This window comes from Polyodon spathula, chromosome 31 (assembly GCF_017654505.1).
Source record: "Polyodon spathula isolate WHYD16114869_AA chromosome 31, ASM1765450v1, whole genome shotgun sequence".
NCBI lineage: Eukaryota > Metazoa > Chordata > Actinopteri > Acipenseriformes > Polyodontidae > Polyodon > Polyodon spathula.
Window position 1 is genome coordinate 7,104,315 of NC_054564.1, and position 18,444 is coordinate 7,122,758.

General features: G+C 41.3%; 1 protein-coding gene across 2 annotated transcripts; it reads left to right on the plus strand.

Annotated features, from left to right (window-relative positions):
• Window positions 1–596: 596 nt before the first annotated feature.
• Window positions 597–18,109, plus strand: LOC121303087 (zinc metalloproteinase-disintegrin-like crotastatin). 2 transcript variants are annotated; one of them, XM_041233521.1, is made up of 23 exons: window positions 603–747; window positions 4,396–4,484; window positions 4,608–4,684; window positions 5,018–5,096; window positions 5,250–5,326; window positions 5,578–5,764; window positions 6,550–6,612; window positions 6,958–7,029; window positions 7,612–7,781; window positions 7,894–7,975; window positions 8,078–8,208; window positions 8,465–8,642; window positions 9,179–9,268; window positions 10,101–10,296; window positions 10,818–10,923; window positions 11,018–11,177; window positions 11,562–11,642; window positions 11,984–12,071; window positions 12,655–12,766; window positions 14,640–14,736; window positions 15,397–15,519; window positions 15,939–16,055; window positions 16,476–18,109. In XM_041233521.1, the coding sequence occupies exons 1-23, from the start codon at window positions 687–689 to the stop codon at window positions 16,506–16,508; spliced, it is 2,469 nt and encodes an 822-aa protein (XP_041089455.1). In that variant the 5' UTR covers window positions 603–686; the 3' UTR covers window positions 16,509–18,109. The 2 variants fall into 2 exon arrangements, with proteins under 2 accessions (XP_041089456.1, XP_041089455.1); XM_041233522.1 differs by lacking the exons at window positions 15,397–15,519; window positions 15,939–16,055; window positions 16,476–18,109 and adding an exon at window positions 13,362–13,450 and having other exon boundaries at window positions 597–747; window positions 14,640–14,727.
• The last annotated feature ends 335 nt before the right edge of the window (window positions 18,110–18,444 follow it).

The window sequence follows — 18,444 nt, forward strand, 5'->3', positions numbered from 1 at the left end:
CCAAAGGCCAGCACTTACCCTGACAACATTGCACCATTTGTTCACAGATAAACTGTATGTACACCACAAGCACGATATCACTCACTGTGGACTTGTGATTGTGTTTTGTGTTACGTGTGGGTGAAGACGCAATGGATTGGGTACAACCCCAGAAGCCGTGCTACGATACCATGAACAGAGGACCAGATGTCCGGAGCAATATAATTACCGTTGCTTCAAAACCATTGACAATGCTCTGCTCTGCTAACGACTCAGAGATTAAAAAGCTCAATCACGTTTTCAAAAACTTTCAGCAAAGGCCTTGTCCAATGTTTTGAATGCTAAATACGCGGTATTAAAATCCAACTCACTTAAAAGTGAGATTATTTTCTTTCGCTCGTGTAAACACTTTGAACGCTAATGCAACAACAGACCTGTTACAAAATCCTTCAGTGTACAAACCTGCAGAGGTTTTGAAATATGCACAGGCACATTCCTTAAGCTACTGTAGTTTCTGCAGGTCTTACATGTTGAAGCAAGACCAAGCCACATCCTACACTTATCTAAAGAGGAAGCTGGAGTCACAAAATTTAAAGCACTGACAAAATAAAGGAGTGTCACTCAGTGCGTGGTCAAGTTGCACTGTGTACACACACAGGTGATATAAAGAGTCCTTGCAGTGCCAGAGCGCTCATTATACCCTCACAATGGGGAGCTTCACTCCATTCCTATGGATCTTTATACTCTTTGCTTTGCCTCAGTCATTTGGTAAGTGCCTGGTTACTTTATTGATCATCTGTGGTTATTTTTCTTTTTCATTTTAGTTAAGGCATGTTTATGTTTAAATGTTTCATTGGTGCTGTATCCTGTTCAGTAGTGGTTGTTTGCCAGTTGGCTGAGGACGTCTTGCTGAGTAAGTGGTTTTACTGGTTCAGGGATATAAAGTATCTCATTTATATGTTTGAAAGGAGCCTTAACTGTACTGTACAAAAATGAAAAGTTGTTTTTGTACTTGTAAGGTAATGTGCTGGCAGCTGCAACTGAAAGAGGTCGGTCTGCATGCAATTAATAAGGAATGTGAGACACTGCGGCTTTAATTCATGCAAACAAACTTCAGCACAGCAGCCCGTCCCTGAGGCATCAAAGCAGGGCCCCTGCCAATGCACTCCTCTGATCCCGGATCAGCACAATAGCATGATCGGTCTTGTTTAAAGCTGCCGTATCCAACAGCTACTTTAAACACACTGCAATCTACTTCACAAGAAAGAAAGAAAGAAAGAAAGAAAGAAAGATGCAGCCGTTGTTCACATTACTGTTTGTTTATGTCTACTAAGACCTGCTTGTAACTCTCTGAGGCAAAGCAGTATCTGGTAGTAGTAGGACATTAAAAAAGACATATGCATGACAAGGGGGGCCGCACTGGACCCAGGGGGGGGGGGGGGGGGGGGGGGGGGGTCTGTTTTACCAGATGCTGTTTGTTTTATACTTCAAATATGAACATGTTTTGAAGCCACGTGTTTGACACTTTATTGTAGTCTGACAATTTCACATTAATGAAAGCTGTTGTTATGACCAATTTTTTTTTTTTTTTTTTTTTTTTTTTTTTTTGAGTCTGGTTACCTTTAGGATTAGGGATAGGAGCTATTCTTAAACTGTTTGTATTACTGGAACTGTGTTTGAGTTGGAGATAGTACTTATGGATACAGGCATCTGTTGTTCACGTATACTGTATTTAATCCAGGAGGTTCATCAGGTTCTCAAGCTAGTTTTATCAGGTGTGTGTGTGTGTGTGTGTGTGTGTGTGTGTGTGTGTGTGTGTGTGTGTGTGTGTGTGTGTGTGTGTGTGTGTGTGTGTGTGTGTGTGTGTGTGTGTGTGTGAATTTTACAGTGAAGGTGAATGCCCAGCCTATATTGCATTGTTTGGTCTGGACATTTTGTTTTGGCCCTTGTGCCTTTTTCTTTGTGTCTTTTTTATTTAATAAAAGTGCACAACAGCGCTTCACTGCAGTTTCTGTCTCTGCGAGTCTCTAATTCCTGTTAGTAACTATTAAAATAAAAAAAAACTTTAATGTAATTCAAATGTACTTACATAGATATGACTGTGTATGCATTAGTTCAATTCAAATGAAGTAAACACCAGATCATACTTAAACCTCACACAAATACAAATAAATCACGTATTAAAATATCAAAGTGAGTCTTGAATGTATCGCAAATTGCTTTAAATGAATTTAATAGGGTACAGCACCCCAGCTCGGTCACCACCAGTTTGTTTTGAGTAAGTCACCTTGTGTCACTACAGTTTTATCTGCAGCACCCTTGACAAACATTAATCACAATCTGAAGACCCACAGTTTAGTTACGCTGTTACAATACTCACACAAACAGCCTCTTTCACAATTTGTGAATCACCATATGTGGAAAAGGCAACAATATCCTTGCAAACTTATAACAGTAACATACATCCGCTGACTCAGCTGTCTATACGAAATACGAATGTCCGTACCAAGTTTCATCATCACTCTTGGTCTGTTCATCAGATAGATGTAATCCTAACTCAGAGCACAGACAGACAGACAGGCAGCCTCTTTATACTCCCAGGTTATGACAGCTAATTAATGTCCTTGGCATGCTTCATCTAATTTGGGCATCGTTAGTAAAGATAGTTGGGTTTATTGAGGGTTGGGGGTGGTTGGCAGGGATGGGGTTAATTTCTATCCCTGCCAAATAAATGTGGGTTTTGTGGCTGTTTTGCGCATCCACAGATTTAATTGATTACTTGCGTTATTGGTTTATTAATTTAATTAGCGATACCTGTCTGTAATTAGTAGGTAGGTATTTAAGCTGGGCAAAAATATTTGCTCAGGGTCTGTGTAAAGACCAAAGGGGCGGAGTAAATGTGTGACTTCTCGGATGTAGTTAAAAGTAAAAAAAAAAAAAAAAAAAAAAAAAAAAAAAAAAAAAAAAAAAAAAAAAAATTCTAAACTAAGTTAAGGGAAGAGAAATGGCAGTCAACAATAATCAAGCACATCGCATCGATTTAATTTATTAAATGTAAATAAATGACTAACAAAATAATGATATACAGATCTGTGCCAGTGGTGGCCGGTGACAACTGAATCAGAAGAGGCACAGCTACAAGAAAAATTAAAAAGAAAGAGCTTCGTCCATTTCTTTCTTGTTTGTAACTCTAACAACTTCAGGGGCGTGGAAAAGATATTAATCACAACCTATATATATATAAAGGTAAGCTAAGATGCACGACCATAAGCAAATCAATAGATTAGATCTATACTTTGTATTTTAGACTTCTTTCCTGAACATCTCATCTATTCACTAACCTGCTGCTCATCTTTAAACCCACTTTTGCTGGATTGCTCATTATAACAAACTTATTCAATTGGAACTAATCAAATACAATTTTGCATAAAACGCACAATTAAATTCATTGTTCCTACATATGGGTGTGTGTGAAAATCGCATTGTGGCACACTGACGGTACACGAATTGAACAAGCCTGTTCCGGTCGGTATAACGTGGAAAAGCAAAGGCGATGTGTAAAACAGCATTGCAGGCATGATAAAGCACAGGATATTACGGTTATGTTTAGTCAAAACCATAGTTACAAAAGAGAATTCCCCTACATATGTAACGCCATCTCGATAGCTAATGTTGCCTGCAGCTTGAATCTACTTCTTGGTTCCATTTAAAAAAAAAAAAGACTTTTCAAAACTAGTTGCCTGTAATAGATATATACAATAGGGATAAATTGTCTAAAGCACCATCTAGTGGACAAGCAGTGTATTACCAGCAAAACAAAAGGAAACTTAATATGAAGTGGTGGATCACTCCGTGAAAATACTTCAATGAGAAATGTTGTAAGTGGAGAGGTGTTTGTGCATGCCCCCTAAAACTATGTTAACCTGTAATAAATGTTCAAACCCTTGTCAATGGAATTTTTGATACAAGATAAAACAGAAATGTACCAGCGCAAGACGTGCTTATCAGGAACATCTGCACAGGAGAATCCGGGTCTCCTTTAACGTATTTAATGCCATTCTGGAGACTAATGCGAAAGCATAGTGGGAAGAACACATGCTTAGAAAACAGAGCAAGTCTTGACATTGACCCTCCTAAGTTAAATAGGATAATAATAACCTAATTTAAAAAAAAAAAAATTCTTTAGTCTCTCGTGTCCATGACTCAGTTCTTACAAAACCCTTGCTGTTTCAAGATTACATTTTCACTTTGACTCGGTCAACTTTGTATAAAACTTCACTTATTTTACGTGATCCAAACGGTGATGGTGCATGCACTGGCATGACTGTGGCGGGTCGGCTGGTTTTGGTGTGTTTGCGGGTCGCTCGGATGGTTTGTGGAGTGGCTGAATTGGTCGCTCTCTCGGTGTTGTTTCAGAGGGCGCTGTCGTCCGGCTGGAAGGCGTGGAGCGCTACGAGGTGGTGAGACCGATCAGGCTGCATGAATTACACAAGAGAGACACGCAGGTGGGTTCCAGTGAAACCGTGCAGCACAGCACTCATGTTTCTTAAAGTTGCCATGAGAATGAATTATTTATAATTGCTGCAATTATTATTATTATTATTATTATTATTATTATTATTATTCAGAGGCACCGTCCGAGTATTCTCCGGTACGGGCTGACGGTAGAAGGGGAACACGTCGAGCTGCATCTCGAAACGAACGAGTAAGTGCAAAATGACAAACATGCTTACAACGTCTTTCAGTCAATATGGGGGGGGGGGGGGGGTAATGTCAAATCTTTTTTACTCTCCAACTAATTAAACACTGCGTTTATTGCCCTGCCTGAATGATTAGTTCCCTTATAAAGCGTGGATTTTTTGCACGGTGTTTTTTGCAGTTCTTTGCGTTTGCATGAAGCGTACCCTGGTCTGCCATGATTATTAGTATCATTCCACTGGTCCTTACAATGCCATGCTTTTTATATGCTGTATTACACTGTGCTATGCCTGCAGTGTACACTTTTATAAGGGATTTTTTTTTATCCGTCTCGTACCAGGGATTTGCTCGCCAAGGACTACGTTGAAACGCGCTACACCGAGGATGGCGAGAAAGTAACGACAGTCCCTCAAGACCTGGTGGGTCACATTACCTTACTATTCTTTGAGACGTGTTTTCAAAGACCTTTTTTTTTAAAAATGAAACCTTTTTATTGAGATCATCCTTTGCTTTTAGGCCTAAAGCAATTGTAACACAACATATTAATCTTGTGTTTTCCTTTGTTTATTTAGGATCACTGTTATTACCATGGGCGCATACACAACGACAGTGGCTCCTCAGCGAGCATTAGCACCTGCATGGGAATCAGGTAAGTTTCTGGCTTACGGTATTGTCCAATAAACCCCTTTTCAACAGTTTTATAAAGGATAATACGTTTGTTCTCATGTTCCGAAACAACTTCTGTCTAAGACGATGTTTCTAAACGCTGTGCAATAAAAGAGTTTCAAAAACGGTCCTTAAACTTTTTGGAAGAGAACCGTGTAAGTATTTTCCCAGTGAAGTGTGCCCCTTTTCGTGATCTGAACCCGTGCAAAATTTTTTCCTCTTGTTTTTTTAAAGGGGATTCTTCAAGACTCGCGGCCGGCGCTATTTAATCGAGCCTCTATCAGAGCAGGCTGGGGATACGGATGAACACGCCGTGTACCGATACGAGAGTCTGGAGCAGGTGCCGGCTGTCTGTGGGGTCACCAACACGTCCTGGGACGACACGTATCCCAAAACCAGTACGGTGCGCTCCAGAGCCTCGGTAAGAGTTTTTTTTATATATATATATATATATATTATATATCCGGACTATTTATATAAGTATATATATATATATATATATATCTATATATATATATATATTATATAGTTAATTTGCATGTGAATTTAGCGCTTGTGGAAGGGGTTGGGCAGCAGAAATCTCTGCACAGACTGTCAGCTAGCCGTGCTGCACCGTGTCAGATTGTATGGCGGGGTTTGTCATGAGGGCAATCAAACTATGACTTGAATGGGCTTCAAATCCAGGACTCCACAGGTGAAAAGGGGCTCGAATTTCTCGATTCGCCTCAGTCAGTTTAATCTAGTAACGAAATCCAGTGTGGTTGCCTTAATTTCACTTCCCCTTTTGGAAATATTCTGGTTAAGCTCTTGTGACTAGTGACTGCGTCACTGAGGTTTGTCAAATTGCAGTTGTCGCAGTTTTAAATGTCTGTGGTGCCTTAGCGGTCAAGTTCATTTTATTTTATTTCGTAAACCTTTCTAGTTCCTTCCTAAAACTTAGGCGACATGTTTTAGTGAATATACTGGTAACTCACTGCAGTACCTTGTCTGTACCAGGTGGAGTGCTGTTGTCAGCACCACTGCACTGTGCTAGAGAGGTATTCCTTGCAAGTCCAATGTGTACTGCTGTTATCTGTTATTACACTGGGATTATAATGCAATCCAATTGGAAGATTTGTAATTACAATAATAGCTTATTATTATTATTATTATTATTATTATACTATTTATATTAATAATAATATATATATATATTTTATTTTGCAGGGGAGAGCGCTTACACAAGATTTCAAATACATTGAGCTGTTTATTGTTGCTGATAATTTAGAGGTAAGTCCTGTGGTAACTTTGTATTGCTATTCCCCTCTCTTATCCCTTATTAAGGTCATTTCCCTCTGTCACCTTCGTTGCTAACTTTATAAGATATTTTAAACCACGTACAAGTGCCAGTGTATCCTATTTATTGTTGATTTGTTAATAATTGCACATGTTTTACAATATCCAGATGTGCACCGCTAGTGCATGAATTGTGCAGTACATGTTTGCATGGTATTTTTACAGTTTTCCCATTGCTTTTCCCATGCTTCTGCTAATATTTCTACTAGTTAATACTTTCACAAGGGGGCACTTTGTCGCATTTAAACTAAAAAAGTGTCTTCTCTTGCTCCTTTTCAGTACAAGAAAATGAAGAGCAGCTTTGATGCAGTTCGCTCTCGGGTGTTTGAAGTGCTCAACTTCATCAACGTGGTAAGAGACTCGTTAGAAAAGAGGGCTGTGTGCTGATCGTCGCGCTCGTGATCGCCTGAAAGAATTATCGGCGGGTATTCAAAACGAATCCATTCATTAACGTGCTGGTTTCAAAACCAGACGCGCTGTCCTTCCCTCACCTTTGCAATAGAGTACAAATCAACAGCAATTATCTTCCACGCAGAGTGTTTTAAAAGCCGGTTGGAAGCAGATTTTTTTTTTCTCTCCTCCGGGGGGCGCTGACGTGCTTACTGCCGCGCCGAGGCATGGTCAATCTGTCAGCATCCCGGGCTTCTTTCATTTTGACGCTAATATTAGTGTACTTAATGTGTAAATCCTTTTGCATGATATAACCCTTTAACTATGTAACTATTTAATGATAACATTGCAATTATCAGTAAGCACACATAATTAGAGACAATCTAAATTGTTACCTATAAACATATTCAAAACAGCCTTGCTTAACTAACTGTGTGTCCAAACTCGTGGAATGCATCGTCTCCTTGAGCTAAGGCTCAAATCTTAGTCGCAGAGTTAGATGTTAAAAATAAATTTGTAATGGTTTCCGATTTCGAATTCCAGGTGTACAAGCCCCTCAAAACCTTTGTGGCTCTAGTTGGGTTGGAGGTCTGGACCGACACTGACAAGATACAAGTGACAGCACCCGCCGGACAGACCCTGGACGCGTTTACCACATGGAGAAACGCTGAGCTGGTCAAGACCAGGAAGCACGACAACGCTCAGCTGCTGACGTGAGTGCCAGTGTCAGTGCCTGCCTGTGCGGGAACACGGTGTGCCGGTCCTAAAGGGACAGCGGAAGAGTCTTATGATGTGAAGTAATTGCATGCTGGTTTCATGTTTCAGAGCAATTGACTTTGAGGGCGCCACAGTAGGACTTGCCTTTGTAGCGACGTTGTGTTCAGGACACTCCACTGGGGTTATTCAGGTAAGCTTTCATACTTTTTATAGTGCAGGTGTTTGTACAAGCATCCAAAACTCAAATACAACCCCATTCCATTTTTTTTATGAGATTTTCTGCTCCCTCTAGGATCACAGCACAAGTTCAATCGCTGTTGGGGCCACGATGGCCCACGAGATGGGCCACAACTTAGGCATGAGCCACGACTCTTCAGCCTGTGTCTGCAGTGACTCCTCTTGCATTATGGCTCCAGCTCTTAGGTACAGCACAGTAATAATATTCAGATTTAAGGTAAATTGCACTCAGTCACGGGACTCACCATTTTCTGCTGCCAGTCCTGTTTTGCAGTTCTGTATACTAAACATTTAATTTGTTATTTTTTTTTAAAAACGAGTAACAAATTACTTGAGCAGGCTTGAGACATGGAATAATGTCACTTATCGTTTTGGCTGTAGTTTGTCAAATGAACCAGTGTTTTTTCCTTGTTTTAACCCCTCCCCCCCTCATTTTTTGCAGTTACACCACTCCCAAATTATTCAGCAGCTGCAGTTTCCAGAACTATCACGACTTCCTTACCCAGAGAAACCCTGAGTGTTTGTTGGATAAACCTGACAAGAAGGATCTCCTCACAGACCCAGTGTGCGGCAACAGATTCATCGAGCATGGAGAGCAGTGTGACTGTGGCACCGTGGAGGTAACCCTGTCTCTCGCGGCATGCTCCCTGAATAAACAACAACTAACTGCAGCTTGACCAGGGTTTCTGATTCCTGTTCATCAGGAATAAGAGAACAACACTGCCCCCAGTGGATCTAAGAAATACTACATATTGTATTCCTTATGGTATTTCTTCCTTGCATATTTCTAACCTACACTCCTGATGGCAGAGTGCAGCAGGTTGATGGTTAAGCTATGTTAGACCGCTTTGTGCTTCCATTAGGCGTCTTAAACAACTTAAGTCTTATGCATTTCTCTTACTATTTGAAATGAATTGCATGACGGCCTATTAAAAGTCATCAGTTCAATTAGACAATCAGTAAATTGCCTATTTTGACAATTGTCCAGGATTTGCAGTTCCATGGTTTGACTTCTTATGCACAACAAATCAAAACTACTGAAGCAACGGGGTGTTCTGATGCATTTGCACACGGCTGTATCTTTTCCGTGTGTGCAGAAGAGAGTTGGAATGAAAATACGTGCATTTCATTGCGTTCAAATGGTTTCTTTTTTAAGGAGTGTACAAACCAGTGCTGTGATGCTAAAACCTGCATGCTAGCGAAGGAAGCCCAGTGCGCTGAGGGACCTTGCTGTGAGAACTGTAAGGTAAGCAGGAGAGTGGAATTAATCCTTATTTAATAATCCTGTGTACCTGCTATTAGCAAGCTTGTATAGTGCTCTGTGTCATCGCTTAGTTATTGCATAGTTTTAGCTCAATACACCCATTGTCTGTTGTTTGTTAGAAACATTTCATACAGCTCTGTGTACAGCTATGGTCAAATGTTTTGCATCACCTAGAATTTTATAGGATTGAGGCATCATTTTGTTTTTAAACAATATGCACATAAATAAAATATGTAAATTAACATCATGTAATCAAAGAAAGTACAAAATGACATCACAAGAGTCTACTGGAAGCCATAATAGTAGTTTTTTTTCACCTTTTTTCAGTATTTGTCAGCTTTTCAGTAAGTATATGGGAAAGCTACAAAGCGGTGTGTAATTCAGTGTGTTAACGCAATTCAGCAGGTTTCATTCGACTTCATGAAGCAAAATTAGTTTTTTATACTAGCATGATGCAAAACTTTTGGCCACAGCTGTGCATGAAATCATAGTCATATGTTGATAATGACAAACTTTACCCAAAAATCCACTTTCTACATTCATATGCTTATTCAAACGTCCAGTCTTGTGCTGCATACTGAGGCTGGGAACCAGCCAAGACTGACCCTAAATCCAATCTTACATCTGACTTATATTTTAATGACTGTCTCAGGTGTGTGGGTTTTAATGTCAGTTTGCAGGTCTGACCAGCGGAACTAAGGTTTTCTGGGTCAGCGTTTCATGGAGCTGCTATTTTCTGTTGGCAGACACGTAAAAGCTCATTTGACAACCGCTTGGAGTGTTACAGCTTTAAACGGTCTTGTTTTCGGTACAGATCATGTCGGTTGGAATAGAGTGCCGGAAAAGCAAAGACGACTGCGATCTCCCAGAGTTCTGCACTGGAGACTCTAACCAGTGTCCTGAGGACGTGTTCACAGTCAACGGAGCACCATGCCAGAACGGGCAAGGCTATTGCTACAATGGGGAATGTCCCACATTAGCGAATCAATGCAGAAGCCTGTGGGGATCAGGTAATGCCACGAAGCAATCTGGGTTTAAACTTAATACAAGCCATTAGTGCAAGTATGTTATCTTGTTATACATTTCCATAGCTAATATTTCTTACCTGTGTTATATCTTCTTATGTGTGTTCTCTGTGCCTCTCGGATTGTTCCTTGATCACCGCGAACCGTTCTTGGTAATGAAAACAAATATATGCTTCTGAAAAGACTCCTTAAGCTGATTTTCTGAAGGCGGGAGGAGAGTTTAGTGCACAATGCTTCACTTGGGAGTTTCAGTGCAACGCTAATATGCTTCTCCAGCAACAGCGATGAAAAAAAGTGGATTGAGGAGTCTTTCCAGAAGCAAGAAAAGTAACGAGAACAGGCAACCTGGGATTTAAAATGAAACGGGTTCAAATCGCACGTGGTTATTTTATTTGTGGCATGGGCAGTGGGCTGGGCTGTTTTGTTCAGTAACGATGACGTCACGCCGTTCCCCCTGCTCACACCAAGTCCGCTTTGCGAATGTGTCATGTTTTTATTGTTTTCAGGTGCTGTGGTGGGCGAAGATAAATGCTTTGATCGCAACACTCAAGGAACATACTATGAATTCTGTAAACGAACACCAACTGGTGATTATGTTGGCTGCCAGAAAAAGTAAAGTCTACACATCTTTTTTTCTTCCCCACCCATAATCATGGAAAAACACTTGTGTGAAATCTCTGAATTGATTTATTTTTTTCATTCACAGGGACGTGAAGTGTGGAAAGCTGTTTTGTAGTGGGGGAAACTACAACCCTAACTCGGGGACTGGGCTAATGTTCTGGAACTGCAAAACCAGCTTCTTCAGAAACAAGGACGAGGAGGACAAAGGACTGGTGCAAAAAGGTGTCAAATGTGGGGATGGACAGGTAGGAGTTGCGTGGGAGGGGGGGGTATGCAATAGGACAGAAGACCCATTTTTCTGTCAGGGACCCCCCTTGTAACATGAGATGTATATCCCAAGGGTTCCATCCTGTTTAAATAAATGCATTTGACTTTTAATTTTTAACACCTCTGGATGTAAAAACATGTGCCATTGCAAATTTAGCTTGGCCACATCAATGAGGAGCAGGGAGGCAGCTTCCTATTCCTATTGAAAGGGAGAGGTTGCACTGTGTTTCTGCAAACCCCCCACCCCATTTTGCTATGCTTGTACTGCGATAGGGTACTTTCATAAGGTAGTCCGGTCACCCTGCTAGCTTTCTGCTTGGGCATACATTTAGCTAAGTTTGTGTGTAATTTTCCATTTTCAGGTTTGCAGTGGTGGTGAATGCAATGATATACAGTCTGTTTACAGGTCTGCTAACTGCTCTGCCAAGTGCTCAGGACATGCGGTAAGAGTAACGCTGCATAGATGTTAAATTTGAAAGTTTAAAACACATTCTTAAAGGAGTGCTTTACATCACCCGCTGTGTAATGTTGACTCTTTACCTGTTTTAATATTTTAGTGCATGATTCTGTATTAGATCACTGTCACTGTATTCTAACAAACTGCTTCTGAAAAGACTCCTCATGGCTACGTTTAGATGCATGTTAGTCTCCCTACCTCTCCTCCACCCAAATCAGCTTTGATTTCTGAGAAGTATTTTATTAGTAAAAATGTAAGCAACGTCAACTCCCTTTTAAAATGTATATAAGCTAGTTGTTGGTGATTTATTTTTTTTGTTGTTTCCAGCAATGTAACCACAAACTGGAGTGTCAGTGTGAGCCAGGGTGGTTTACCTCCAGTTGTCATACTCAGAATCCCACAGGCCTGTCAAAAGGTAGGCTTTCTAACTTCAGTGTATGGAAACTAATTCATGAGGTATGTGAACAAGTGTGCACACAGCCAACTGATGTGTTAGCAACTTCCCTTTATTGATTCCCGTTAGCGAATGTTCTTGGAGATACCTCAGCTACGACGACGGTCTGTCGTCAGGAGAGGATTGTTCTCACTCGCAGTCTCAAGCGCCTATCTTGTATGTCTTACCTAACTGCTTGAAGCTGAACTTTGTGTTATCTTCATGAAATTACCCAACAGGGGATGTTAATGCTATAATAAATTGAACAATTTGTATACAAGGACATTTTTAAAGTCATTGAAAGTGATGCCCCAGATTCTACCGTTCACACTGGCCTCAAATGCTTTTTGGCTTCGTCTAAAGTTGGAGGGCAGCCCCCTTGCCCCTGGCTTCAACGCGGCCAGCCTCTCCACTGATCTGCGAGCAGATTTATGGGCAGGGGTACCAGGAAAGGCAAAGCTAAAGGCCAAACAATGTGGAGTCAGATATGTCTGATGCAGTCGTGTTTCTAGTGTGTGTTTTAATAGATAATCTGCCTGAGCCGAAGTTCCCTGTCTTGTTTCAGGCACTATTATTGGCATCGTGGTCTCTGTCTGCTGTCTGCTCCTCATCCTTTTCATTGGAGTACTCGCAGCGGTACTCTTTATCAAGAAGAAGAAACAGACGCGACTCCACAGGTAACACTTTGCTGCCAGCTCATGCTTTACAACTGTTGACAGTTTATTTTAATGAGACCTTATGCAGCATCACCACACCTTCACAAAGGCTGCACAGACTGTAACTTTGTGCGTGATCTTGACACCACATGCACCATGTGTTCCTAACATGTTGCCATAACATTACTATAATTCTACAAAAATGCATGTAGTATTTGACAAGTGGAATCTCTCCGCCATTCACTTTGATCTGGGTTTCAAATCCTGTTATCCGGCAGGACACAGTGCAGTTTCAATAAACACACATCACAAAGGCTCCCATTGTGTTTCCCATTAGCATGTGATTCTTTCAAAACTGAATTTGAGACCTACAGTGTGTAACATATGCTATGCTCAATGATTATGATTTATAAAACTGTTTTGTTAGCTGCAGTCACTTTAACTGTATCTCGGGACTTGTAGAGTACCACGCACGGTGATGCACTTGAAATGATTTTTCAGTTACAGAACAGTAACGCATGGCATGACAGCAGCGCCCCACCGTTGGCGGTTGTTAGCAACCTCGCAATCCAAGGTAGAGAGGTGCTTTAATAAAAGTTTATCTGTTGTGCAATAGCAATATCGGCTGGAATTTAGTACGACTTCACCAAAACCCAGAAATATAACAGTGATCGAAGAGGTGGCAATGGCTCAGGTACTCCAGTGGTGAGTCCTTTTTCCAGTTCCAGCTGATCAGGCTGTTAGAGCTAGGGGGGTGCCCAAACTCGGACTCGCCTTTAAGGCATACTTATCGGCAGGTATTCAGTGAATGCATTTCATAATGTGTTTGTTTCAAAACAAGAGAAGCTGTCCTCCCTCCTGTTTTACGATTGAGTAGAAAAGGAAGTCAGTTCATGGCCTCGATAGTTCGGCAGTAAAAATGTCAGCGCCCTGGATGAGAGGGAAATATTCTTCCAATAGACTATTTAAACACTCAACACAGAGGCTAACTGTCATTGATTGGTACCTTATTGTAAACATGAGGGAAGGACAGCTTTTCTTATTTTGAAATCAGCACATTAAGAAATGCATTAATTTAACAGCTGCTGATAAACACTTCTCAAAGGGGATTGCGGGTACGAGTTTCTGCCCACCCCTAGTTGGAACAGTGATGGTGATAGGGGGGAGAATGGAAGAACATTGATTGGTTGGTTAATTGCTTAATGGGATTTGGGACGGATCAAATGAATGAGGCTCGGAGGTGCAGGGTATTGTTAAGCAGAGAAAACAAAGAAACCGCTTCAAATAACTTTGGGGAAAAAAGATGGGAAGATGATGAGACCTGATGAAATGCGTTCAGCAATGAAAACCGAACATTGAACAGCAGTGGAAGAACGAGGCTCTGTCTTGAACGAAGGTAGAGCTGCAAATGAATTTCTGAGGAGCAAATCTTCTCTCTCATTCTCAGTGCATGTGATTCTGTGTTTTAATCTGTGTTTTGTATACCGTCCGAAATATGAATTGGCTGCCTAAAAGGTCTGGAGTATCGATGTGTTGAAGCATCCTGACCACTTCGCAAATCTGCTAAGGTCACAACACATAACGTTAAATTGCACCGCGATGAGCGAACACAAACCAAGCCATCTTCTTTGTCTTTATTTTCCGGGTGTGTTTCTCCGATCAAATCAGAATACCTTGTAACGTACCTCTCAACAGTGCCTCTGATTTCTCTTATCAATTTGCTGATTATTTACCCGACAACACTACAAGTCTGAGGAATGACAAATTTGTGTTCGTCCCGATCGTCATACTCCCTGCATGCTACATATAGGACTCTGCAGCAGATTGATAAGACAGAGGGCGTTGGGAGTGCTTATATTCTGTGTATTATGGATGTCTTTTATTTGATCTTCAGGCCCCCTTCTAGCAGACAGGTATCCGGACTTTCAAACCCCAGCTTTTCACAACATCCTCAGAAACCGGCCCCGTCTCAAGGACAGTACAGCAGCATGGTACGTCACTTCATAGAAACCGTACGGCAGGGCACGTTACATTAAAGGTCCTGAATGTGTATTCTGCTCTGTGTTGTGCAAGAACTTGGTGGGAACGGAGCAATGAAATGTTAAATATGACTGTGTGCTGGTATGAAAACAAATACAACAGAAGGCTGGAAATGATAGGGAAATGTTAAAGCACTTTAAAAAGTTTAAGACTCTCTCAAGCGTCAACCTGCAACACTGCCCCCTAGTGGACGTTAAAAAAATATCACATTCGTTCTAGTGTTGCACAGGGATAGGGTTACTAGTTTATCTCTGGTGTATCAACTGTGCTTAGAGAGCTCTATAGAAGTCACAGGGCTGCTTTTAACCTTTTTTAAAAGTCAGTAGATGACTGAAACAGAATTATATATAAAGGGAACATGAACTTTTAAAACAGCCTTTTTTTTTAAATGTGCTTTTTTTATATAATGGTTTGTAGCCAGAGCGCATTGTAAAACGCAAGCTCTCTTGTTGTTGTTTTGAACTTCGTACGGCGCTCTGGGATTTCTATTGCACTGCAGAAGAACAGATTATCAAGTTGTGTGTTTTTTTTGTTTTTTTTTTAAAGGTATGTAATATGTACAGTGTATATAGCCTGTAATGCTGAATCAATTTTTTTTTTTTTTTTTTCAGTATCCCTCACGGGCTGCCCCTCCCGCCCCTCACTCTGCATTTAAACCAGGCCCCACCCCCTCAGCACCCCCCTCAAACACCAGACCCTCCGCTCCCCCTCCTGCAGTGCCAGTGTTCAACACTGTGAGTATACAGGGCTTACTACTGACTTCTAGGAGAGGAAAAAAAAACATTCAGAATTTTTTTTTTTTTTTTTTACATATGTTTTTATCTTTAATGAGTGTGCAGTTAGTACTTGTATGAGATTTAATGCAGGTGCATGACTGTTAATATAAGTTCCAAGCATTTAGTATAATTTTGTTTAATCAGAATTGGGACAAAAGAGGTTGAAGCTTTCCTGCTGCACAATCAGCTTGTGTCGTGCATAGGAGATCTGAACGCTGCCTTTCAAATGATGCAGCTTAAAAGGCCAGCTCCTCGGGCTATACACTGAGAAAGCAGGACATTTAACTGGAGAGGGCCGGCCTCTTCGGGCTTCATTGCTATATCATTATACTGCCCAGCGGGGTGGTAAGTTCCTCTTTTTCACGTTGTTCCCTCAGAGACAGTCTCCAGCTCTCCCTTCTGCCGCCAAACCAACCGGGCAGGTGACCGCGAAGCCCACCGCACCTCCGATCCCCAGCTCTAAACCAGCCGTCTCCCTGGCTAATGTGAGAGCTGTAAGTACCACGCAGTGTCGACTCTTAATAAACGATTACCCCTTTTCTGTCAGCGTGCAAATAAGCGAAACCCTAAAACTAGTTGCTGGCATCAGTGAAAGTGCCTGTCGCCTGCAGGTATTGCATCACCCTATAGAAGTTGAATGAAACCTGCTGAATAATGTTACGTTAACATATTGAACTGCACACCACTTTGTAGTTTTCCGGATGTACTTAACGAAAAATTTGACATTTCAAAATCTAACACGACATACTGTGCTGTTATTATGGCTTCCTGGTAGACTTTTGCAATTCCTTTGATTACATGATGTTGAATAAAAGATCTAAATGTAGGTGATGCAAAACGGTTGGACATAGCTGTTCCCACCAAACTTATTATTACACCATTTTGTAAAATGGTTCTCTTGTTTTATAACATAGGGTCTGAAACCTGTGAATAATCCAAGAGTCTAGGACAGGATTGGAAGGTGGGCAAGGAGGACAGCTTCAGCTCGCCACTTTTGATTAAGACTGGACCACATAATCTACGGGGATGATCTAGAGACTTAAGTTGGACAAAATAATTGAAACACCCATCATAACACTGTCAATAGGGTGCAGGTCTGTAAGGTGTTTAGATGGCTTAATGGGAGTTGGGTAGGGAGCTCTGTCATCACATTTGAGACTCGCTCGGGAAACATTAGGAATTGGGTGCAGTTTACTCGTGGAAGCACCTACCAACTGAGCTCCTACTATCAGCCTTACAGTCACACGGGAATGAACAGAAAATGAGACCTGGTGTGTGTGGTTTGGGGGGATGACTTGAACTGTATATCTGTTCATACAATATGTATCTATTTATATAACATTCAGTGTGTTCACATGCATGACGTATTCTGAGTCCTGCACACATTAGCCCCGTGCAGGGACTGAATTACTGACCCAGCCCACTTTAACAGGAGTGTTTTGAACGTGTGTCCCAAATGTATTCATTACAATAAGTGAACTGAACACAGACAATCCCAGCTTCCTTCCAATAAACTGCCAACTGTCTCATAACCATCTCCTGCTGGAATATCTGTGGCCGATACTTCTGTGAGGGAGACTTCGATCACATGCTACAAATACAGCCCCACTTATAACAGTCAGTCCTTTTCTATTTTGTACAGCAGCATCAACCTGTCTTCTGCAGAAACACAAGCTGTTTATTTGTAACTGATTGACAACATTTAAGCGAACCATTTCTTTTAAACTGCACACCCAAACTCATAAGAAATTGAATACCCAATATCTAGTGTAGACAAGCTTCAATTCCTTCAGTTGCAATCAGTGAAATACTGTGTTACCTGCATGCTTACACAATGCATCCCTCCTGGCTGCGGTAACACAGACACTGCGCTGTGTTATTAGCAAGGCACGGAGTCCCCAAGTCCAGAGCCATGTTACCCAATCACAAGTTTCCTGAGTCCCTGACGTCAGAGACGATGGGTCTCCCACACCACAGGGACAGTGAAGGGCAGGTATTTGGAATACGCTGGTTACTAATGTTCCACAACATAGCTCAATGCTCCACGTCTCTTATGCTGCTTACCTTATTGTAAATATCTTGTTTTCAGGACTTATTCTGAAAACAGAGTTTGGTAATGGAATACGAGCCTGCGTGTAAACATACTGACTGGGCACTTTATATACATTTTGTAAAAAGATGTTACATTTTATTAACGTGTACTGTCCACACTGGTGTTGCCGTCGAATCATTAGATGTCCACTCTGTCTAAGAGAAATCGAGTCACGCGTGGTTTTATTGGGTATTTGGGGCATTCCTGGTTCGATTTGTGTTTAACAGACTACTTCAAACCAAAAAAAATAAATCAGATTACAAGACATGAATATGTGGTGTTTTAACACAATGTACTGCGCTCAGTATGAAATTGTATCGAACACTATTTATTAGACAAGGCCATTTAAAAACAAAAGTACTGTGAGAATATAGCCAGACCGAGAGTGCCATTGTTGACCACTTTATTTACTGTTTATTTGACCAAGGAAATAACAGGTTTTGTTTTGCACCATTTGCTCTGGATTAATTATTGTTTTTGTTACGGGGGGGTGGGGGGGGGGGGGGGGTGGGGGGGGGGGGGGTGGGGGATTTCTTTGGTGATTCCATTTTATTTTCATTTTGTAAAATAAAGAAAAAAATGTTTAAAAAAAAAATTGCAGTAAAGAACTTGATGAAACTTGATGTTGTTATGGACTGCAGCGCTGCCTGCTATCTGCCCACTTGCATATCCATAAAGATCCTACAGCACTCCCAGGAAAGAGTCCATTAATGTTGCACCTTCAGATCCGCTTGCAGACGCTAATCAACGGGAGACAGAGAGACCTCGCTCGAGGCGGCTTTGCTGTGTCA

Bases quoted from the DNA above. Each gene is read 5' to 3' on its own strand.
- LOC121303087 (XM_041233521.1), top strand. From the start codon at position 687: ATGGGGAGCTTCACTCCATTCCTATGGATCTTTATACTCTTTGCTTTG. The intron at 5,327-5,577 runs GTAAGTTTCTGG...GTTTTTTTAAAG, and splicing joins AGCACCTGCATGGGAATCAG to GGGATTCTTCAAGACTCGCG. The intron at 8,643-9,178 runs GTAACCCTGTCT...TTCTTTTTTAAG, and splicing joins GTGACTGTGGCACCGTGGAG to GAGTGTACAAACCAGTGCTG.